Source organism: Bactrocera tryoni, chromosome 5, assembly GCF_016617805.1.
Source record: "Bactrocera tryoni isolate S06 chromosome 5, CSIRO_BtryS06_freeze2, whole genome shotgun sequence".
In the NCBI taxonomy this organism is placed as follows: domain Eukaryota; kingdom Metazoa; phylum Arthropoda; class Insecta; order Diptera; family Tephritidae; genus Bactrocera; species Bactrocera tryoni.
This window is the reverse complement of record NC_052503.1, coordinates 19,114,203-19,139,169: the sequence shown is the minus strand read 5'-3', so window position 1 is coordinate 19,139,169 and position 24,967 is coordinate 19,114,203. Positions and strand designations below refer to the sequence as shown.

At 33.6% G+C, this 24,967-nt stretch overlaps 1 protein-coding gene across 4 annotated transcripts in view; it reads right to left on the bottom strand.

The window, feature by feature from the left end:
- Positions 1-24,967, bottom strand: part of LOC120777774 — a 42,338-nt gene that overhangs the window by 1,821 nt on the left and 15,550 nt on the right. For all 4 annotated transcript variants that reach the window (XM_040109293.1, XM_040109292.1, XM_040109296.1 and 1 more), the window contains exons 3-4: positions 3,898-4,094; positions 422-806 (exon numbers count right to left, since the gene is read on the bottom strand). In XM_040109293.1, coding sequence (XP_039965227.1) covers positions 422-806; positions 3,898-4,094 — 582 coding nt within the window. The remainder of the gene's footprint in view (positions 1-421; positions 807-3,897; positions 4,095-24,967) is intronic.

The window sequence follows — 24,967 nt, the reverse complement described above, 5'->3', positions numbered from 1 at the left end:
AAACAAAAAATTCTCGAAAACCCTGTTTTTTCCGACTTGCAAGCGGATAAAACCCCTTAAATGAGGAGTGAGTGTTAAAATGTGTGCGTGTGTGGTGATTTGGTTCATAAACAAATAGTGTATTACAGTTATCTCAGAAACATTTGAAACGAACTTTTTCAAAATTCAAGATTTCGGGTTAATTGAACTCACTTAAAATAAAACATTTTAGCAAAAATCTTATTTTATAAAACTTTCTTCAAAAATGTTTAACAAAAATCACATAAAAAATTGTTCTCCCTAACCTCAAACTCCTCTCCACTTACTACTTACAAATCACTCCACTACTACTAAAACACAACAAAAAACCCTAACCAGAGAATCAATATTAAATATTACAATGTCGTAAATTGTTGCTTTATTTATAATAATAGATTCTTACATAGTTTTGTGGCACGTATTTGACCTTCTCGTATGCCTTGTACTTTTTCGTTTTGGCATTATAGTATTTGCCATGCAATTTATTGTTCACGTCGAAGTAATTGCCGCCACCGTTGTTGCGACTAGCTTGATTGTTGTTATTGTAGTTGATATTGTGGTTGTTGCTGTTATAGGTAGGCGCCACCACCGCTGTGTACCGTATACCGACATTCGGTATATATTTCGCTGCCAAGCTGCCGCCGCCCACATTCGTACTGCCCTGCTGGGTGAAGGCATTCTCGTTGGAGGGCAGCAAGAGGTTGCCATAGTAGTGCAGTGGCCTTTGACCGGCGTTGCCAACATTATTGCCAGTTGTACGTGGTCGCGATGGTGGCGGTAAAATGTAGCTGAAAGATAGCAAAACGGTTTACAGTTAGAAATTATGCGCTGCTAAATTAAACTATAAAATTTTATGATAGTGCAGAGGATAGTGGAAAATAACGGCATTTTTAAGTAATGCTCTCTTTCTCAACATTTATTTACTTTACCAAAGGCGAAGGTATATTTATTTGCTTACAATACTCAATGGCAAATGGCTTAGGGAATTTTGTATGATTTTAAAATGAATTTACTGAGTTGAAGACTGTCGAAAGTTAAAATACAGTTATGCCAATTATATTATATATTATTAATGATAAGCTACAACGTCTTAAATCAGTTGCAATAATATAAATCACATGTTGTTAATTTATTCAAATTTGTATTACTCCAAAGTTCGAATTATAAATAAGTGGTGGCATATAAAAGGGTTGCCACATTTATTTATGTACTAAAATATATAAATTATAATAACTTTAAGTAATCTGAAAATAATATTTTTTATACAAAGTGTTTAAAAAATTAGTGTTGCCATCTGACTTCAAATATTTTCGAACAAAAAAGTGATACATTTGTATCTCTGAGCAAAAGTTGTGCTTTGGTTTTAAGAAACCGAAGTTACTCTAATATTGTACTGAACAACGTTCAATAAAACTACAGCTAGAGCGGCTCTCAATTGCATAAGGTGTGCACTATGTAAAATACCTGCGATGGCACCTAATGTTATTCTACATATATCACCCGTGGACTAAGAGAGTGGAATTTCGATCATCTCTGTTAACTCAGACCACTGCATCGAAGAACCTACTCGTGATGGCATATTTTCCTTGCACTTACCTCCGATCGATATGTGGCCAGGCTGAAGTCTTTACAATAAAGATGCAGTGAGCTGTTTCACAGATAGATCGAAACTAAAGGAGAAGATTGAAGAGGAAGTCTTCTGTCTAGAGCTCTCAATGAACCCTCACTTCAGTCTACCAGACCACTGTAATGACTTTCAAGCAAAAGTGATAGCTATTAAACTAGCAACAGATCTACTTCAACGTAGTGCGGCTTCTTTTAAAGAGATATGCATTTACACTGATAGCTAAGCTGCTATACAGGCCTTGAGGTCGTTGACTTTGAGCTCAAAGCTATTTAAAGAATGACCTCACTAGCAGTAGCATCAAGCTACTTTTATATTAAACTTGATTGGATGCATGTTCACGGCGAAATCGTTGAAAATTGTGAGACCGCGGAGCTTTCAAGAAAGAGCATACCTACACAAATTCCATAAGGATGGGAATAAACAAATAATTGTCTATCTTCATGCGTTCTGATGTGGGATCTATGGGCCTCCAGCCGAGCATGAGAGGTCTACTGAACTAGTTGCTCTTATCAAGGCTAAACATTTTAGAAGACTCAAATTGACAATCTTGCATGACAAAAAAGGAGGTGGAAGCATCTAAGCACTACCTCCTGCTCTTTTCAGCTTCTGCCAAACTAAGGTTGAAGCATCTCTGTTGCCAAACTTTCAGCGATTCGAACCTGGAATCGCCAGCGAAATAAACTGGAATTGTTATGGGTTAGGTTAGGTTAATAACCAGACTGATCTAGAGAGATCGCACGTGGAGTGCGATATATTCATAGTCCATAGTGAAGCCATACAAAAGAAAAACTTCTATGTTTGAACTTATAAATTGGGAAAACGCTTAGTAGCCAATACAAATTTGCACAGGCGTTTAATTTCCACTCTTGCCAGTTCGGTGGGATGTCTAAAGGTATGCGCTCCAAGTCTTAACCTTCCAAACGCGGGACAGTAAAGAAGGAAGTGTTGAGTTGTTTCCACCTCATCTTCTTTCATACAGCTTCCGCAGTTGGCGTCTAGTAAGATCCCCAACCTCACAGCATGGATGTCAATAGGACGAGAGACTCTTACTGAAATCAAAGAGATCACTAGATTTGTTGCGGTCCATCAGAGGGCCGGAAGGCTTTTGCGACAGCGCATGTACCGATGATGGCCCAGCTATATAGTAGTAAAACACAAGAAGATACGGGAGAATCGACCCGCTACCATTCTACCGATAGCAGTTTTAGTGTGCCTTTCTTTGCCAGTTCATAAGCTTTGTAATTTCCTGCTATTCCGCTGTGGCTTGGCACCCATACCAGTCTTATCACAAAGACACTCGATGCTATTGATAGCGAGGCTATCATCGCCGCTCTGCTATGTGAGTGAATAATCACTTCTCTGAAGGAGGCTGCACCCTGCAGCAGTAAATCTACTCTTACCTAAATGACTGCAACCTCAGCTTGGAAAGCTTTGCAATAGTCAGAATGTCTGAAGCTGGAATTGGCAGAACTCCTGATAGTAAACCCCTCTACAAACCTTCCCCGTGAGCTTTGACCCATCCGCAAAGCAGCTCACTGCCCCTCTTCGGTATATGGGCAGAGAAGAAGCCGGCAGAGTTCGGTTTGGAGACTCCATGATCCAAGTGATCCGGTATGAAGTCAAAGTGAGTGAGGATATTCGAGCTTTCAAACACGTGTTTCTTAGCAACTTTCACAACCATACACCTTCCGACGATGTCCACGAGCACTATGTGCTTGATGGCGTTCTGTGCCATCGTTGGAGTGGACCTTGGTGTACCACACATGCTAATGATGGAATTGATATAAGCCGGCCCAATAAATTTGTGGCAGGTTCAAGGCGTTTTGTCGATATCCGAAGGTCTTTTTGAGCTGGACATTACAACGAACAAGCGTCTCGAACAGTTGACTTGGAAATATTCTTTATGATATGACATTATGACGTTGCCAAATTTTAAAAATTATTAATTAGCTAAAATTTTCTAATTTAATTTGAGTTTGAGATGGAAAGTATAATAATGCGCTTAAAAATTTGTTTTGAAATAACTTAATATGACACTTTCATGCTGCTTGGCAAAAAGAAAAAAAATTGTACATTATTTCAGCAGCTTTGCCATTATTATTTTTTATTTCAAAACACTCACAGAAAACTAAAAACATCTATAAAACAATATTTCATCAAGTCGACACAATTAATATTGTCACTTTATGGCGCTAATAAACATTAATCATTGCAACGAGTTCGTGCCTTAAGTCTTTTGTAATAACACTTACGTGTATGGATTCGGGTTCGGTATATCATTGCTTTGATCCTCCCAGACGGGCGCGGGCTCACGGAACGGCGGCAGCGGACGTACCGTTGTACGTGGTGTTGGCGGCACAATGGGACCCTTGTTCGTATTGAAATCGACACGTATCGCCGAGCAAATTGAAATGAGGCACGTGACCAGCGCGTATGTGGATTGTGTGAACTGCAAGACTTTTTCGACTACACAATATTTATAGGATTTTGTTGGAAAATTTTGTTGTTTGTTAAATTGTTTTGTTTTTTTTTTTGCTTTAATACCTACTCATACACAACCAAACTATTGAAAATATTACGTTGACTTCAAAAATATTCTATAATATTCAATCTTGAGGTTATTTTTCAAGAAACTTCCTTGAAAACCATATTATTTAAATTAACCTGAAAAATAAAATTTGTTTTAATTTTTTATAATAAATATTCACCACTTCGAAAAATGGAAGTGAATTTCCTCTCGCCGACGTTTAATTAATATTTCTACCCTTTATTTTATCTTGTAAACAGCTAATTATTCCACAACTTCTCATGAAAACTTGACGACATTCCTCCATTAGAATATGAAGAAATAAATGTTGAATTAAATGTTGAAAAAACTGAGCTTATACAAATCTATGCATTGCAACGCGTGACTATAAAGAAAAAAGGCAACATATAAGCATATATCTATATATATATATTTACTGTAAGCAGCGCGTACGTGCCACCAGCAAGTTGGCTTCCAATGACCGCGAGGCATTCCGCAACACATTTATCGAATTGACACTTTTTTCAAGCTCCCGCTGTTCAACTTAATTAATTTTTCGCTATTTAATGGAGTATCAAGAAGAAAAATAACAATGGTTGTATGTGTGTGTGTGTGTGTGGAAAAAATTTGCTGCAGGTATGCAGTACATGACGCTCAATGAATTAGAAATGTTTGCCAATTAAAAGTGCCTTTTAGAGCGCAGCGTTAATTGATTGGGAGAAGCAAAAAAACAAAAACAAAAAAACGAAAACTGCTTTTGACGCAAACTTGGCATGTGTAAAGATAGCATTGTAGAGAATGCGATAACACACATACACACTCAAAAGCATAGAAATTCGCTAAAAGTCCGAGAAGTGTCAGCTATGAGCGATGCTTCGCGCCCAACAAGCTGAACTTGACATCAAATGCCGTATGTGTGACTATCAGCTGTCAGCTGAGCAATTGAGCAGCAATTATTTAGCGCAATTTAGGAAAATCACAAACATTTTCTATATTAGAATTTTCACTACGATTATGCAACACAACTGCCACAATTGTCACAAATGACAAATACGCACACTCGTTGTTATTGTTATTGCAATGTAATGCATCAGTGATGTCATAATTGTTTGTGCGCTCATTTAAGCACATTGTGCACTTAGACGCATTCATTAGCACTTACTCATATCAGCTTATGCTAATAAGACGCGCTTGACTTCAGCTCCTGTCTTCTGGTCGTAATTCATTTGTTTATACAATTTTGTTCGAGAGTTGACAATCCATAAATATGTTATATGTTTTTTTTGTTGTAAATTAAATTAAGTGTAAAATAATTGCAACAGCAGGGCGTCAACACTTCGCTACGCCTTTGTGGCAGTGCTAATTTATACAAAGTGCTCCACGGCTGGTTGCAATCCGAACGCCATTCAACTGTGTTGCTGTTGGTTTTGCACTTTTGGTGGTGTGCGTGTGTGTTGTGTGCACAGAATATTGACTAAATTTTTGCTGTTCAAAAATATTTTAAGTGATGTACAGACGCTGCTAATAAACTGTTGACTTAAGTTTTTAGTGGCACCGGAAGTTTTTTCATTTTAATGTCTTACATTAGGGTGTTTTTTCTTTTAACTAATAATTTTTTTCAGTCCTGTCACGAAATTTCCTTGGAAATACCCTAAAGAAAATTCCCTAAAAATTTTAGCCCTTAATATTAACATTAAGAACTGGACCAAGGCCTGTAAAAATTTTCCATAGAAAATACATTACAATCGTGAGTTTTTATCTTTAAATTCCTACAGATTAGAGGTATTTTATGGCATCGCTTTGACTTTAGACGCATATTTCTCAGAATTGTTCACTCTACAAAAGTGCCCAGTGCAACAAAGTCGTAACTCACACCGGCGAGGTAGTACGGGGCTCTAAACCCGATTTTTCCAAGAATTTCGCATTTTTTTGTATATATCTCGTAAATGACAGGAGCTATAGAAAAAATGTACATGACAAATTTGAAGGAAATTTTATTTGCTATAAAAAAGGTTCGAGGTCAAAATCGCTGTCATTAATACTTCTCGGGATATTCAATTTTTTAAGTAAGGCTGTATGTAATTTTCATAGATTTTTTAATACATACCATCCATTAAAATTCTATAAAGCCTTACTTAAAAAGCCGAATGACCAAGGTTTTCGTTGTAACATATTCATATATGCAAATTTCTACAAATGTGTCTAATTACAAAATATGTATGTATGTTTATAGTGATATGCATGTCAGCATAACAAAGGTCAAATGAATTCAGTTGCTTACATTGTTGACGAGTTAGAAGTATTTATATGTAAATAGATGGGGGAGAAAAAAGTATATGAGTTTTTTAACCAATTTTTTACATGCAAAGATTTTTGGTGGAAACCTCATACTGGGCCATTTTTAATATAATATAGTATATCATGACATACATAATTTTTTCCCCTTTTATTTAGTAATGTTTACAATTTCAGTATGGATTATTGCAAATAAGAACAACGCTTACACTTTATTATATTTAAGTATCAAACTAATCGTTCTCCAATTGCAACTTTTCGTACGATTTTGCCATTTTATGGGCGTAATAATCGTCCTCCTGTACACGCTATTCGTCGAATTGTTGAAAATTTCGAGCGCACATTTTCTTTACATAATGTTCAAACGCCAATAAGAAAAAGAACCGATCGAAGTAATGAAAATATTGCTGCCGTTCAGGCAACTGTTGCTGAAGACCGCAATTTTTCGATTCTAAGACTTTTCCAAGAATTGGGACTGTCTCAAATCACAACCTGGCGAATTCTGAGAAAGAATTTGGTTTAGTATCCTTATATATCCTTCCCACCCAAGCAAAGAAGCTATTGAACCATTGTAAACGTCATGAATTTGCTGATTTTGTCTTGGAGCAACTTGAAAATGATTACGATTTTTCAAGAAAATTATCTTCTCCGATAAGGCTCTCATTCATCTGAGTCGTGCGCTAAATAAACAAAACTGTCAATTCTGGTGCGCAGTAAATCCACCAATTATTCATAAGCAATCATTAGATTGACCTAAATTGAGAGTTTGTTGTGGTTTTAAGAGCAAATATAAAGATTTCAAGAAATTGTGACATTGAGCGACCATCAAGAAGTTGTGATTTAATACCATTAGATTACAGCTTGTGCAGTTACTTGAAGTCATTGTTCTTTAGCTATAAACTAGACTATATTCAAGCTTTATAAGTTAATATTAAACGAGCTATTCATGACATTCGATTTGATGTTGAACAAAAGTACTCAAAAATTAGGTTCATCGAATTCGCAACTGCAAAAAAAGTCGTAGAGACCATTTGAATGATGTTATAACCCTCTCATCAGGAATTTATAATTAAAACGAAAAATTTTCAATCATCATCCAAATTTATTTTATCGCCTTCAAAGTAACATGGGCTTCAGCTCTGGCGTCGAATTCATTTTGATATCTTCAATTAAGTCGAAGCGTGCTCCTCGTGGATATTTCAGTGTGGAGAAGTCACGGGGGGCCATATCAGGTGAATACAAGCTTAGTTAATGATATTCCTTGAGTGTTTGGCCAAAATTTAGCACAAATAAGTTAAAAAAATTTGTAAAATTCGACACAGTCTACTGAGGTCGACTGACATAAACAGCTGCTGTAAACACACTGGTTGAGCGATCGTGCTCATATTTAGCATCACAATTAATGATAGTACCAACCTAGTAAAAAAATTTACCTGTCTTTCATATAAGCGGGAGGTGAGAGGAGGGAATGAAGAATTATCGATACTTTCTTGACAGGGTGTATGGTATTCAAAACTTTCCTTAACAATTAGTGTTTTCTTTTAATCATATCTCACTTATTGGAAAACCCTGTATTATGTACAAATTCAGCTTTTTAAGTAAGGCTGTATGCAATTTTCATAGATTTTTTAGTACATACCATCTATAAAAATTCTATAAAGCCTTACTTAAAAAGCCGAATATCTCGAGAAGTACTGATGATAGCGATTTTTACTTCGAACCTTTTTTACAGCAAATAAAATTTCCTACAAATTTGTCATGTACATTTTTTCCATAGCTCCTGTCATTTACGAGATATCTACAAAAAAATGCGAAATTCTTGGAAAAATCGGGTTTAGAGCCGCGTAGTACCTCGCCGGTGTCAGTTGCGACTTTGTTGCACTGGGCACTTTTGTAGAGTGAACAATTCTGAGAAATATGCGTCTAAAGTCAAAGCGAATCCATAAAATACCTCTGATCTGTAGGAATTTAAAGATAAAAACTCACAATTGTAATGTATTTTCTATGGAAAATTTTTACAGGCCTTGGTCCAGTTTTTAATGTTAATATTAAGGGCTAAAATTTTCAGAGAATTTTTCTTAGGGTATTTCCAAGGAAATTTCGTGACGGGACTAAAAAAAAATTAATAATTCAAAAAAACCACCCTAATGTAGATGAACCATTTTGTCATAAAAGCCGGTGTTTAGCTGAGTCTTTTTTGCATTTTCTAAGAAAGTTTACTATAGTATTATAATATATAGATTTCTTATACCAACGAAAAGTAGAGATTTCAACAAATAAAAAGCTCACTGACTTTTAAAAAAAATCATTTTTTTCATTTGAGATTTTTTTTAATTAGGTTAATTTTCGGTTTTTGCTTAAAATAAGGTTTCCGCTTTAATATTCTAAATGAAAAAACACATTATGTACGTTAACACTAAAGTAAAAGAATTTATTTGAACACGATCAAAATAATAAAAAACCCCAAACACTTTAATGTTGAATTTTTCGCAAAAATTTTGAGGTTATACGAAAAAGGTGCAAATATAAAAGTTGTAGATCTTCTCATTTTTTTTCTACAAGACACGCTGTTTTGCCGGAACTCGAGAGAAACCATTTTTAACCCCTACAACTCAAACACGCCCCTTACGCCTGTAAACTATTTCTCCTTTAATTTTGTTTATTCTATCTTCCGTTTCCAATGATTTCTAAATCACAAAGAAATTATAAATTTCTTTGACTTTTTACCATTTTCAAAGGCTTCTGCATTGGTCTACTCCGACCTTCTTTGATTTAAATTTCAATCAAAAAAATTTTTAATCAAACAAATCGCAATTCTACTTATAAATGTACTAACTTGCAAAAACAACACTCTACAGGAATTAATACATTTTTCAGGCATCCAAAGTCGTAATGGCAATTTTACTAACCATCCACTTAATTCATATAATCAACACATTTACGTGATTTAAATTAATAATTTCACTAAATTTCAATTTTAGCTTTAAACATTGTGATTAAATACGCCACGCGCAGTAAATTATTTATAGATATTTAATAACATAATCATTTTCAACATTATCGACACCTGCTGCGCGGCACAGCACAAGTAGTCATCAAAATAAACTTATTTCTTTCTTCTTTTTTCCACTTCTCATTCACTTTTATTTAACTGTGCGGTAACATGCAACACTGGCTTCGCGGCCAAGGCTGCCATTTTGAGCTTGACGCGCACATAAATACACACACACATAATTCGAGGCACAAGTGCTGCACATACTTGGAATGGCGATTCATCACCGGCGTGCATATTTATGTACCTGTAAGTGCTTACATTTGGTTGTAAATATGTGCACTCATACATACTATGTATATATATTTATTCATATCTAAGCAAAAAACCTTGAGCGTATGTATGAGTGTAACTACAAATAAAATTGACACTATAATCACTGGCATGATGGTACGAGAATCTCTATTTGCTCAAATTTACATACATATATATGAGTATATGTACACTTGTGTGTAAAATAACATTTTTCAGTGTTAATGTGCAATTTACGTTAACAAATTACTTGTATAAATTACTATAAACGCTCTTTGGCGCATAAATTATGCTTTACAATGAGCGCTCTTGCATATGTATATACACACATATATTCATATACATACCTACACATGTATATAATTCACATATAAAAGTATATCTGAATTTGCATACAAATTATTTTCGCCAGCTGCTTTTCGGCGGTATTACTGAAGACAGCGCCAACATTGTGGGCGGCAATGGCTTTGATTTGACAATGAATGTGCACTTAGGAGTAAAGTTTATAATTACTAAGCCATACACACATACATTAAAAGGAAATATGTAAGTAGACGGAAATTAAGTAAAACAGTAAATAGCATTTGTTTCAGGTACAAGTGTGATGTTTAAAAAAAGCGCATTTTCCTCTTGTAAATCAGTCGCTCCACTTTCTTAATGAAAATGTTAGAATGATTGATTGATCTGCGCTTAAGGGGTTATATACAGATACATAGAAGGCCGAAAAAAGCAAATATTCCAGAATTATTGAAAATTGTAACTGTATATAACTACTTAAAGGGTAGCATCCTAAAAAATCGACTTTTAAGGGCCCAGCATGGCTATTGCAAAGGTAGGTAGGCTGGTAGACACAGCCTTATATAATCTTGTCTCCTGGCATGAGAAGGCCTTATGGCACAAGGACTTTGCTGTGAGAACCTTTCTCGACATCGAGGGGCCTTCTAAAACATTTTTCCAGAAGCGGTTATTAGAACTAAGGATAGGTTTGGGGTTGGGCATAACGGAACGTGAGCAGAGGCACCTCCCAAGGGTAGTAGGGGTTCTCTCGACACTTCTCTGGAACATGGTTGTCAATGATCTTCTAGAAAAGCTTGAGGAAGTCGACTGCAAGGTAATTTCCTACGTAAATGACAAAGCTTTCATGGTTGAGAGGAAATTTCTGAATATCGTATACGAGCTAACTCAGGGGTACCCCAACATCGTATGCAACTGGGCTTACGAAAGCTTCCTCTTCATGAATCCTAGCAAAACCGAGCTGCTTTTATTCACTAAAACGTATAAAATACTGAGATAAGTACTTAAGGCTCATTCTGGACTAAAAGCTCTCATGGAAACCCAACAGCAAGAAAAGAACAAGGAAAGCATCGGTTGTCCTACATATAGCACTAATAGATATAGCCGCAAGGTGTATGACTCAAAGAATCTTAGTACTTAGATGGCTGCGTGTCAGAACACTCAGCATCATTGCACACTTTGACTGTCGAGCTATTTTACGATCAGATTTGTTTGGATGTTGCCCACAGCGGTATTGTAGGAAACTGTAAAGCTAATGAGCTTGCTATGATAAGAACTTTAGCCTCAATAACTGCGAAATGGGAACGCATAGGAGCTCCGTTTGCTTCTTGTGGTTCACTACTGTACTGTTGGGCTTCAGACTAGCTCAGCAAGCATTGTTTATCTACCAGCAGCTGCAAAGTCCTTCTGATCTATGGTAAATTGCAAGAAGTCTAGCGAACTCTTCGCTCTCGGCAAGAACCACCTTTCGATGGTTGTAGGAGTTCTAACTGGACATTGTACGAACGTGATTCAAGCTGTAATATTGAACATCTTACCGAATGCCAGCTACATCAGGCTTTAATATGGACTTTAAAAAATTCTATAATACCATATATCTGATGACGATAACATCGAAATAGTTAAAGAAACAATGCTTCAGAATCGTCGTATTGACGATCAGAGATATAGAAGAGGATCTCAACAACCCTTTTTATGGATCCTCTCAAGACCTTTTGATTAATATTCTCGGTATCAAGCGCAGCAATGCTAAACTTGTTCTAAAAAGACCTGAATCTGATTGGCGTTCTAAGAAATGAGCCAAAACCATGTCTTATAAAAAGTGTATAAATAATTGGATTAAATGTTGGCTGTATATTTAATGGCTCGGTAGCTTATTTTGAAGGCGATAATTAAGATTTGTAAGTGAAAATGTAATTTTATTGTTCAGTCCGAGTCTGATTAGATCAAATGGTATACTTCGAAACCTAATTCAGCGATGATGTGATATACCCTAAATTATCCACCGTATGGAAATCTCACTGTAAAGATTAAAAATTTACAAAGCAGACTTGAAGACTAATGTCCAGCTAAAATTTTATTAAAACATGTATGAAGTTTTAATACAAATAAGCAATATTCTTACAGCTTGTCTACATTAACTTCTTAGCAATTCTCAAACATATTGTGAAAACTACTTGACTACTGGAGGGTTCACCTAATTAAACAACTAAAACCCATTATGGAAGTTGTTCCATAAATAAACCAGTCATATTTCTAAGAATATAAAAAATTACTGAAATTTTCTTGATTTAAAACACATTGTGCAACTACTTTAGTTTAACTATAAATAATGGCAAGTATTTAAGTTAACATTAGGGTTATACTTAAATATTGTAGAACATTTTTAAAGCAGAATTTCAAAATATCAATCCTTACGTTCTATTTTGATCAAAAAAATCGTATAATAAATTTTACATATAAATGAAAACAATTATCAGATTATGTTACCATTGTGAACAACTTCAGTATATTGATGGCAGTTAGGTTTACAGAAGCGAAATGAGGTCATATTAGTATCAAATAAACTAGCGAATTAGACCTTCATTTTGGAGATATCGATCTCAAATTTCCCACATATATTTTTCTTCTCAAGAAGCTACTTATTTATCGAAAACACCGATATTAGACCACTATAAGATATAGCTGGCAATCGATGTTCAGATCAGACTATTATAGAATATAGCTGCCATGGAAATTGAATAATCAAAATCAAATTCTTGTATGGAAAACTTTTTTATTTAACGAGTTATCTTCAAGAAATTTTGTATGAATGTTTTTTCCAAGACAACACTGTATTCCCTGAGCAATTTTTTTCGATCTGAGTACTATAGCATATAGCTGTCATACAAATTGAACGATGAAAATCAAGTCTTCATATGAAAACCTTTTTTATTTGTGAAGATCTCTTCATGGAATTTGGTAGAAGTTATTGCTGAAGATATATATATATATATATATAATCTCTAAAAACAAATTCCAATCAGGGTACTATAGCATATAGCTGTCATACAAACTGAACGCTCAAGTTCAAGTTCATGTATGGAAAACTTTTTGACAGTGCAACCGAAGTTAACTTTGTTCCTTGTTTTATTATCGATAGCGATGGCGAGACTGAAAAAACTGTTGAAAACATACTTTACCAACCTCCCTAGCACCCATAATTGCGAATTTAAATACACAGTAGCACCTTTTAGTCACCACAAACTCTCATGCATATCACTGTATATCTAAAACTTACACATTATCTGAAAACCAACAACATCTTGCGGATCTTTGTAGCGAGACCAGAACTCTTTCAAGCGCAACCGATTTATGGACGACTTATAGTACAGAATAGCAAAACTGAAAGACTTTAGTCTGACGTTTTTTTAATTTTTTTTAGTATTTATTCCTTCTTTTCGCTGGTGGGCAACATAAACAATATAAACTTCATTATCATAGCAACAACTTCACTATAAATTACAACAAAAGTGACAATAAATTAAAGCAAAGTATAACAAGCTGAAATGAATTACAAAAGAGCCACAGAAGAATAGCTAGAATGCTGATTATATAATATGTATTTTGCTATAATTTATGCAAAGCTAAGCCAACGACGGTGTAAATATAACTGTGTGCGTATATTTGTAGACCAGTTTTAATTAAAACTATAAATGATGTACCCTTAATGGGCCTTGAGCGCTACAGAAGTGACAGCGGAAGTCGTAAAAACCAACAGACTCTTGCCTTAAAGTGTCAGAACCAGTGCTATTTTCCATAAAAAAAAACAAAGAAAACAGAAACGCACAAGTTCATGTTGATTTATTTATGGCAAAAACTATAAAAAAACAAAAAAAAAACAATAAAAAAGTGTCATGCTAGGTTATGGTAATAGATGTAGACCTGAAGTGCTTGTCATTAACTCAAACGTCGCAAAAGTGAAACTCCACTCTGCTTTTCTTGACAATGTGTATTCTAGCGAAACTCTGTGATTTTTTTTGTTATTGCTATTGTTGTTCAGAAACGTGTCGGTGATGTCAGTCTCGAGGCAAAAATATGTTTGTCAAGTTATTCAAGCAAACATTTTGTGTAAAAAGTGCTTAATGAAATCAAAAGCATTCAATTAATTTGCCACAGCTTGGCGGGCACTTGAGTTGACAGCTGCCCTGGCAAGTGCTGCTACACGTTTGTCATTACGTCGAGCGCAACAAATGCGGTAGCACGCTAAACAAGCTTGCAAAATGCATACGTGCCTTTGAGCCTGCGGAGAAATCGTTTGTTTATTGGCTTATTTATAATGGCTCGTGGATTATTAAGCAAGTATTTGCATTTTTACATCATTAGCAGATTTTTTAAAAAACAAAGCGTCTATGTTTAATATTTTTTTGTATAACGCTAATCTTTTATTTGTATGTATCCTCGAAATTTCGAAGAATTTCATATTAATTTTATAGAAAAACTGTACTTTTTGGAATCAGAAGTCTTCACTCAAGACCCATAAGGGTTAAAAATATAATTATTGTAATTCAGGCATCGTCTCGGATAGCATATTCAAAATATTTTTATCTAAAATTTACCGAAAAAGCACTTAAAATATTTTAAGTCTATACTTCGGATATCTTTACCGATTTTCAAACTGTTATCTCACCGCAACTCCTTCAAAATTATGATCAGAACTGAATAAAAATCGTAAAGAAGTTAATCAGATACATAAGTTGGATTTAATTTCAAAATAATAACATATTTTCATTGTTCCCAGATTAGAACACTTACAATTGTAGATATTATGAAGAAAACATTCGAAAATTGTTGCCTACATTTCGGCGTAAAGGTGAAAGAATCAATCTCTGCGTCCAAATTTTTGTATGAAATTCGTGTAAATAAGAATGTAGCCTGCATTTACCATGTTTAAATGAAATAGACCGATTTAAAAAAAGGAAGTTTGTTGCTAAGAATTGAAATGAAATAAAAATTGTTGCCTACATTTAGACGCATATTCAAATAACATCCATAAACCAATAACAAACACACAAAAAAAATATCTTAAATAATTTAGACCGGTTAAAATATAAATTTTGGTAGTGGAAAATGTTTGTCTACATTTAGGCGCGTTTTACATTATTCATTATTAATCTAATACCATCATAATTACTAAAAAAGTATTTCAAAAACAAATAATAACAAAGAGAAGCTAATAAAATAATAAAAATTGTTGCCTACATTTAGGCGCATATTCAAATTATATCCAAAAACCAATAAGAAACACAAAAAAATTAAAATTCCTTAAGTAATTTATACCGATTAAAATAAAGATATTTGGCTAAAGAAAATTGTTGTCTACATTTAGGGGCATTTATCATTACTCATTATTTATGTAATACCATCATAATTATTAAAAAATTATTTCAAAAACCAATAATGACAAGAAAAAAATATAATGTTTTTTAGAGAAGCTAATAAAATAATAAAAATTGTTGTCTACATTTAGGCGCATTCTCCATTATTAATAATTTGTCTGATGTCACGATAGTAATTGAAAAATTATTTCAAAAATAATAATAACAAAAAATTATAATATTTTAGAGAACCTTAATTTCATTTGCCGCCAATGACGAAATCGCTTTCAAAAACATAATTCCCTAACTGATATCATTCTTTATAGCTCCACTCCAAAATAATCAAATGATTTTTTTTATGAAATTGCGTCTTTTATATTTTTCGCAAACCCCGCGGCGCAACCAGTTTTTATAGGCTTCAGCGTTCTTGACTCCAAATCTCAGTACACTCCCACACACACAATTTATTACAGCTTACTGGCATAAAAATATACCTACAAGTGTTCACATATTTATGTATAAGCAATTGAATGAACGCTGTGACCATGAACTTGAAATCTGATCGTGCTCGCTTGCTCTGACATAAACGTGCCAGCCAACATACACATACACATACAAACATACATGTAATTATGTCTGCCTGTAAAATTTTATGCACGCTGTTTCAATTGTTTGTATGTTTGTGTGTGCTTTAACATACAATTGAATACCACAAAGCCGATTATGTTGTCACAGAAAACTTGTTGCAATCGGCGGGACCAGCGCCGCCGCCGGTTACGCTCAAGCTTTTTTCCAAGCAACTTCCACGTTTATGTATTTATGCATGCTTGTTTAGCATTGCTGCCGCCTTCGCATTAATAACTGGTTAAATGTGAAAATTACACACTTAAGTTGGCTTGTTAATCTTTTTTTACCTTTTTTACGCTTTACTCTTAATTTATATGCAAATAGACAAACATGAAAATCTTTGTCTTTGGTAAATTTTACAAATATTGGTTAAGTATTAACATGCGGAAATAAATAGCAGTAAATGCTGGAGTAGTATAATAAAACTTGATGGATTTATTTCATTATAGGTTTTAGCGTAATATGTACAGATTTACTTTAATAGCTATAAAGAGACTAAAGTATTTATTCTTCTTGCAGCTTTTGAAAACTTACTCCTTGAAGCAAATGCTATGTATCTGAACTGCAATCTCAAAGTATCTAAGAAAGGTCTGCTATGTCAGATATAAGATAAAGATATGTAAAAGTCTCTTTGATAAAAGGGAAGTGAATTTTTAGCATTTGCGCCACTATGTTATGTAGTCTAAAGTCCATAAACGACTGTAATTCACCTAGACAATATAAAAAAATATATATATATATTTATAATATGTATCGAATATTTTGTATTGAGAAACCTACAAATATTTTTTTTCTTTTGCGCATTGGATTGCCACGTGGTACAAAAAGTTATTTCCCTTATTATCGCTTCCATGTCATTGCTACAATAAAACCTCACCGGAGACGCTGCAGCAGGCGTTATGAGCATGAATAAGTTAATTTTTAATATTTTAGCTCTTCCATTTTCCTGTCAATGTCTATGTCTGTAACTATGGCTGCTTTGTTTTATAATTTTGCTTGTTGAACTGCCTTCCAGTTCTCATTTAACCTTCAGCCTCAAATGACATTTTTGATTTCAATATAAGTTTTAAGCGAAGATCTTTTCGCTTTACTGAGTTTTATCGTATATTCCCTTATTATCAAGAATCCAAATGAAAAATTGGAGTCGATTTATAATTAATTACCTCAGACTCCATAATGCCATGACTACTTAAAGTTTTAAGAATATTAGATAAATTACATAACACTATAATCTATCTTTGAACCCTTCTGCCAATAATTTCAAAGAAATAAGCAAATAAATTTCAGGAAAAAAATATCAAACGGCGAAAAAAAATTAATTATTCTAAGCATATGCCTTTCCTCTATAGTTATAGAGTTGTAACGAGCACGAGAGAAAAAGATATGTAAAAGTCATATCGAAGACGATCATAGGAAAGCTCTCAACATTACGATAGATTATATGCTCCCAATAATCAACAGTTACTGCGGTATGGACTAAATATCTCCAAATATAACCTCTTCCTTTCATCTAGTATATGCCTGCGATATCTTAATTATTGGAAACACAAGTTGATATACGTATAAGGAAATTGTTACACACCTGAGACCGATTCCGCTAATCGTTGTAGAAGATAAAAAGACGTTTAAAGCGCCCAAATATTTGAATGTCGTCCAACAAGTGACTATAACCTTGTACTATTTTGGTTTGGAATTATTCTCATCGACTTCCTCAAGCATAGTAAAATATGGATAAATCTATTGCTTATCGATTTATGGATGTATGTCATACCTTATTGGATCTATTTACTTTTATGCCCATTCATTATATGTTACTGAAGACAACGAAATGTCATATTGAAGAAAATATGCATATGCGACCTGGTCTACGGAAAGGGGGCTTAGGTGTCAAAAAAAAGGAGAACAATTAATGAGATAACGAGAAACTGACAATTATTTGTAACAGCTTTTCCCAGAAAACTAGTTTTCGCACGTTAGCTCCCTTTTCGTAGACCAGGTCACATAGATAAAATGTAGTGAAGAGTATTTGGTAATGACAAATATTTATGGTAACTAATTTTAGTTACAACTCCTTAAATTTTTTAAACATTTATAGCATAAGTCTGATGCGAAGTTTACATCTCACTGAAGGAAAAGTCGAAAACATTAAGGGGGTATTCTGGTCTAGAAGCATGAAATTCAGCTAATTTTTAAAGTTTCGTAAAAAAAGGCAATTAATATTTTTACTATCCATTTTTTATTAGTTATTTGTTAATTTTAGAAGAGTACAGAAAAAAACTAAAAACTAAAAAAAGTAAAAAATTTCAAAAATTATGAGCTGACGAAGTGGGGGGTCTCTAAAAATTTCCACGTGACCATACCCATGATTTCAACCCTCCTAATTATCTGAAACCAAAAAAAAAGATTATTAATCTAGAATAAGGAACTACGGAAAAGTGGGAAAAAAATTATTTCACAAAATGGCGACTGCCTGAAAAAAAGTTTTTTTGGATCACTTTTTCTGACTATTTCGAATTTTTTAATAAATAAAAATTTGGGGATGGGGCTAGTTCCAACCATAGACAAGCCTATAAAGAAGTCTCTAAAAAAAATTCAAGTAAATCGGTCCAGTAGAACCTGAGAAATCGTGGGTATCGTTCCGAAAAAGTCAGTTTTGAGAAAAACGCGTTTAAAGTTTCAAGTAAAGTTTTTTGCAAGCCAGTTTGGATACCGGATCAGAAAAATATCTCCGAAAATAATTTGAATTTTGAAAAATCCTCTTGTACACATATTCTTGAATAGTTAAACTTTGAAAATAAAAAAAAAATCGATTTTTTTAAATTTCTAGACCAGAATATCCCCTTAATAGTATATGTACATATCGTCAGCTAAAATGCAAAATAACGTAACATCACTTTTCATAAGTTTACAGGCGAAAGAGTGTGGCGAGTTGAATTGATATAGAAAACTATAATTTTGGGAGTAGTACTCACATCAACCTTAAGCTCCTTTAAGTTCTCAATCCGCCTAAGTATCTCAAAAATTTGTGATTTTTCCTGCGGCTTTTAAATGGGTTTTACTGAAGCCAGGTCTGTCAGTATATTCCTTCGCTTTTCGAGATATCGATTTAAAATTTTGCATACATTATTTTCTCCTCAAGACGCTGCTTATTTATCGGTACTGCTGATATCGGAGCCATATAACATATAGCTGCCATATAAACTAATCGATCAAAATCAAACTCTAGTATGGAAAACTTTTTTATGAGACTAGATATCTTCACGAAATTTGATACGGTAAATTTTCCCCAGTAGCACTAAAAAATCCGAAAATATAGTTTAAATCGGACCATTATAGCATACAGCTACCATACAAACTGACCGATCCGAAGCAAGCCCTTGTATAGAAAGATTGTTTATTTGAGAAAAATATTTTACAAGTAGCTTCACTGCAACCGCAGTTAATGTTTTTTCTCGTTATTTAAATTTTTTAAATTATTTATTTCAAAAACAAATTAAAAAAATGTTTCGCAACACTTCACACTAATTATCAATTTAAATAAAAAAATATTTTAAATCAATGTCTAACACTACTGAGCTTTTATTTCCTTCTTAAGAAATCACAATATTGCTTAAATTAAAAATAATGCTTACAAATTATTACTAAAGTCATAACTGACATCAAATGCAAATTTCTAATAGGATGTGCTTTCTTCGGGTTTTTCTTATGCACCACAATTTATTTATGCTTGAGCGTTGCACTTAGAATTCTGCTCTTAACTAAGAACTGCAGTCAAATTTATTGCTCATAAATTCTGTCACAGCACCAAGCATAGGTATTCATTACTCTTCTGGTAGTTGCAGCACTGCAAGTTCGACGGGTTTTTACGCTGCCCAGCACTTGGTATTCCGTTTTCCAGCGTACAATTTCACGCTGCCACAATTTTGCACGGTCGCTCCACCTCGCAGCGACAGCGGCGACGACGATGACACGTAGCGTGTTTATTAATTATCCACAATTTATTTGCGATTGGCTGAGCGTTGCGTTTTTTATTGGCAGCAACCATTTTATGGCTGCAAAATGCCGCTAGACCGTCACAACGGTGTTCTTATTCTGCACATTTTATGAGCTACGAAGCGGCAGCATAAGGTCGTTTGCTGGCCGAAAAAAAACAAAAAAACCTTGAATGAAATCTGTTTTATTATTGTTGTCTTCTTCCTCTGCTGCTGCTTCTAGTTCTGCTGTTTCTGCTGTGCAACGAACTCTTCACCACAAATGACAATCAATTGCAGTTCGTAGTTGTTGTTGTTGCGCGTTTTTGCCGCATTCTTAGACGCTTGCTGCATTTCAAGCAAATTTCCATAAACAACTCGACTCGCCTGCAAGCTCATCCGCATGCGCAATGCTACAGCTGAAGCGTCTAGTAATGATGGATTAGCACATCAGCAACCGCAGAGCAGCGCCAACAACCGGTATAACACATACAGTTGAATGGAAAACAAAAAACTACAAAATACAAAAACCAAGCGGGCAACAACAATTAACACTCATTCTGTGAGTGATGGCTTTTGCCTGGCATTGCTCATTTGTTCCACAAGTCATTGTCATTAATTTTGCCTAATACAAATGCTTTAAGTTGCGCTGTTTTTGTTGCTAGTTTTTTCTTATTACTATAATTTTTTTTATTTTTAATGTTTGCTTTTGCCTCTTCACGCTGTGCCAGAGGTCAGCGCCATATTATTTTGGCGGCCAATGTTTCTTTCAACGCAAATTGACCCATTAAGTGTGAATTTATGGGTCATTAATCTTAGCAGAGCGAGTATAGGCTCGTTTGTTCTATTTGTAGTGAAGACACGTGTCATCTTATTTCTTACAGTTAGCAAAAAGTGCACAATAGACCTTAAATCGCGATACAAACCTCAAATGATTTCTATTCTAGCTAGCAGAGATAGTGGAATAAAGCTACATTTGGATCACTCCTGGCGGATGTTTCTCTGCTTACATATGTACATGCACTAGCAGGGGAAATTGGAGTGGGAGCTTAATGTAAAGCACTTTCCGTCAATCTTAGCTTTAAGCTACCAGATCACTATATTGATCTAGTATATATGAGTGTTTCAGGTACCACAAAGGATCGCCGTACTTAGCTGTTCAAGTGAGAGAATCGATCTCTAAACTTAATCTTACACTATTGACTCTTTTCTGCACTGTTATTTTCTTGAGAGCTAAAATCAAGGGAATTCGAATGCTCACTAAATGATTAAAAGAATCTAAAGAGATATTCAACGAATAAGTGAGCTGTCAATTTACAGAAGAAAAATGTATATTAAATATCCTCTAATATTAATAACATCAAGTGGCAGCCTAAAAATTTATCCATAGAGTTGTTGGTAATCAAATCATTAAACGAAAACCGGCATATTTGAAAAATTAATGAAATAATTACATTGCATTGAACAAAATTCAGCTGATACTTTGCAAAACGCATTTGTGGAAGCAACAACAAATTACAGCAACACACAATATTGTGGCTCTAATGAACATGCCAAGCGCTTGAACGCCACTATTTGTAGTTGGCGCTGTTGCATCAGTGGCAACATACAACTGTTGCCAACGCCCGCATAACAGCCAAACACAAAAATTGCATGAAAATGGCAATGCGTGTGTGCTGAATGAGAATTAGAGGAGTACACACACTGCTATTATTACATACTGTTATTATTACACGCTGTTATTATTACAGATAACGCTGTTGGTTTACAAGCTATTGGTGGAATTTTGCAATGTTTATATTTATGGTTACTTGTGGATGCCATTAGTTTGCCGTGTTCTGCAATGTGTTTGAACAGCGTTTATCAATTTTGGTTAAGAGGAGTTTGAAAGAAAAATATTTAATGAAGCTGCCAATAAGTTGAGAGTAACTATGAACACTTTTAACACAGAGGAGATTAAATCATTTTCACAATTATAAATGAGGTAAAAGAGGTTTTAAGCTTTTAAATAACTATTAGTAAAATAAATATAAAAAATGGAATATAAACAATTTGTAATGATCGTTGCCTAATTGTTTTTGTTTCCAACGATATTAAGATGTATAAAATAAATGTGTTTTTAGGTAAACAATGTACATGTACAATATTAAAAGTAAGCCTGCTGAGTGCTTAAAAATAATAAATCGGCGATGCTACGAATATATGCATCGTAAGCATTTTATTTCATTATCAACATGATGTCCATCTTTTAAGTGTGCTTTAATAAATAATAAATAAATATTTGAAATTGAAAATGATTTGCCGTAAACATTTCTTTACATCCATTAAGGGGTTATATACAGTTAGAATTTTCAAAAATCGATTTTTTTTAATTTTTTTTGTTTTAAATTTTTTTTTTTCTTAATGTACATATATTTAAGAATACACACAGAAAATTTCATATCGTTCCAGTGAATATTTTCGAAGCTATACGCACATTTGAAAAGGCGTTTCAGAGCGTTTGGCAGTACAAGACCAAACTTTTAATGCGTTTTTCTCAAAATAGTGTTTTCATAGTCGATGACCAGCATCACTCGAAAACGGCTAAACCGATTAGTCTCAAATTTTAACACGAACTTCTCAAATATATTTTTTTGTAATTAAATGAAGGCTTTTTTTACCAATAAGTTTTTTATAAATAATTATAAGGCCGAAATTTTGGTCAAAAATCGATTCTTTTTTTGAGAAACCGCGATTTTGTCAAAAACTTTTATTTTGCTTACTCCTTTGCTTCTCTAGATTTAAGATTACTTGAACGATATCTGTTTGGTTTTTCAGATTATCCAGTTCAAAGTTATAAAACGTCTTTTTTGAGAGGCGCTCACGGAGATCAACAGTAGTTCCTTTCCAAATAAATATTTTTTTTAATACTAAGTCTTAGTATACAGTTAAAAGATATCATTATGTGTGTACAAATTTGTGGATCAATAAATTAAAAAGTTTTCTTAGAATTGGAACTTTCGCTTTTTTCGCCTTTAACTATATGCAACCACTTAATAACTTCTTTGAGCTCACTCTTGAGAGTTAAAATTTTCCCAAAAGCGTCAGTTTGAACTATTTGTGCTTCAGCACTGATATCTTCATTAAATTTCTAAATTCCTTGTCTATAAAACAAAATTCAATAGTAGGCTATGTATTAAAGAGAGAGTCATCAGTAGTGCCCATAACTTAATTTTACTAAACAATTCTAACAAATACTAGAAAGTGCTATATGGTAAAAAACAATTTGACAAAATTGGTGAAGACATGTATTGCGTAATTAGACTTTCATTGAGTAATTCTATAAATTAGGCATGTGTCAAATAAATAACAAAATTATATAAATTTCAAGACAAAAAAATATCAAAATTTTAATATAGCCAATATTTATTTTAAATTATTCGAAATAAATGAACAGAAAATTATTAATTCAAATTTTTTCAATATTTTAGTTAATTAAAAAGAAATTAATGAATATATTATTATTTTAAAGTTTGGCTAGTTCACTAGAACTATTTCTTCTAAGACAACTATATACTGAAATTATACATAATATATAAATTTTTAAAAGTTTTATATAAATATAATAAATATAATATGGTAAAGAGTTAAATAAATCAAGAAATTTAGACTTTCAAAAATATATTTGAATTTATTAAATATTTCAATAATCCAAACATGTTTCCAACGGAAGTTAACCACTTTCCTCATCTTTTAATTTGAAGCTTACAAAATTATAATTTTTCACACGAGTATATCATCATTTGTGCTGGCATCACCGAGCATCACTACCACTAAAGCTTAACACAAGGAAAGCTCTGAGTATCTTTAGCAGTCACTTAAACAGCCTTTTCAAAAGGTTTAAAAACAGCCAAGCACATGAATTAAAGCCAATAGACGTTGAAAGATGATTTTGCATGTCATAAATTATGCTGGAATGATACAAAAGGAAGTGGTTTTTCACCGCATTGTGATTGGTGATGAAAAATGGATCCATTATAATAACACCAACAACAAAAATTCAAATGTCATATGGGCAGCTAGCCAAATCAATGCCAAAGCCGAATAACCATGACAAAAGCAATACTCCGTATTTGGCGACATCAGAAGGGTACGCTGTATTATGAGCTTCTAAAAAGGGTGAAACCAACAACAACTCATGAAATTGAAGGAAACCATTGCCGAAAAACACCTGGAACTCACGATTCGACTTGAGAAAATAATTTTAATTTGGAAAAAGATGTTGCAAGATCGGTTAAAATCTATTTAGAAAACAATGGTTGAAACATTTTGCCTCACAGGCCTTGTGCCTTGATGATTAGAACCATTAGTTCCGGTCGAACGCACTCACCGGTATATGGTTCTCATCAGATCGAACATCGAAAATTGGCTTCATTCATTTTAGGATAGAATCTAAAGATCACCAGAAAAATAAAAAAATGTTACAACTCCAGATGAGGAATGCTTTGTAAAAGAATAGTTATACTATTTAACTTTAATTTGTATAAATTAATTAAAATATGCGGCAACCCTGCAAAAAATTACTTATTATTTTTTAAATACCTGCTACTGTAATAAATAGTTTTTGCGGTATTTTATTAATTTTTAAAATTTTATTTCAATACAATCTTCAACGGACGATAACTCTACATAAAATATACTTACTATTTACGCCACTACAGTTTGGTCGCCATATTAAGCCGAAATCCGTTATATTTCAATTATTTTAGTGAATATTTTTAAATACATGGCACCCCAAAATACTTTCGAATCAACATTGCATTACACATTAACATATTATTGAAATCAAATAAGTTATTTTCAACTTATAGCCTCATATTCATTTGTATATTCTCATAAATTTGTTGATATTTATATATGTACACACATGCACATATACTGGAATTTATATTTAATATATAAATAGCA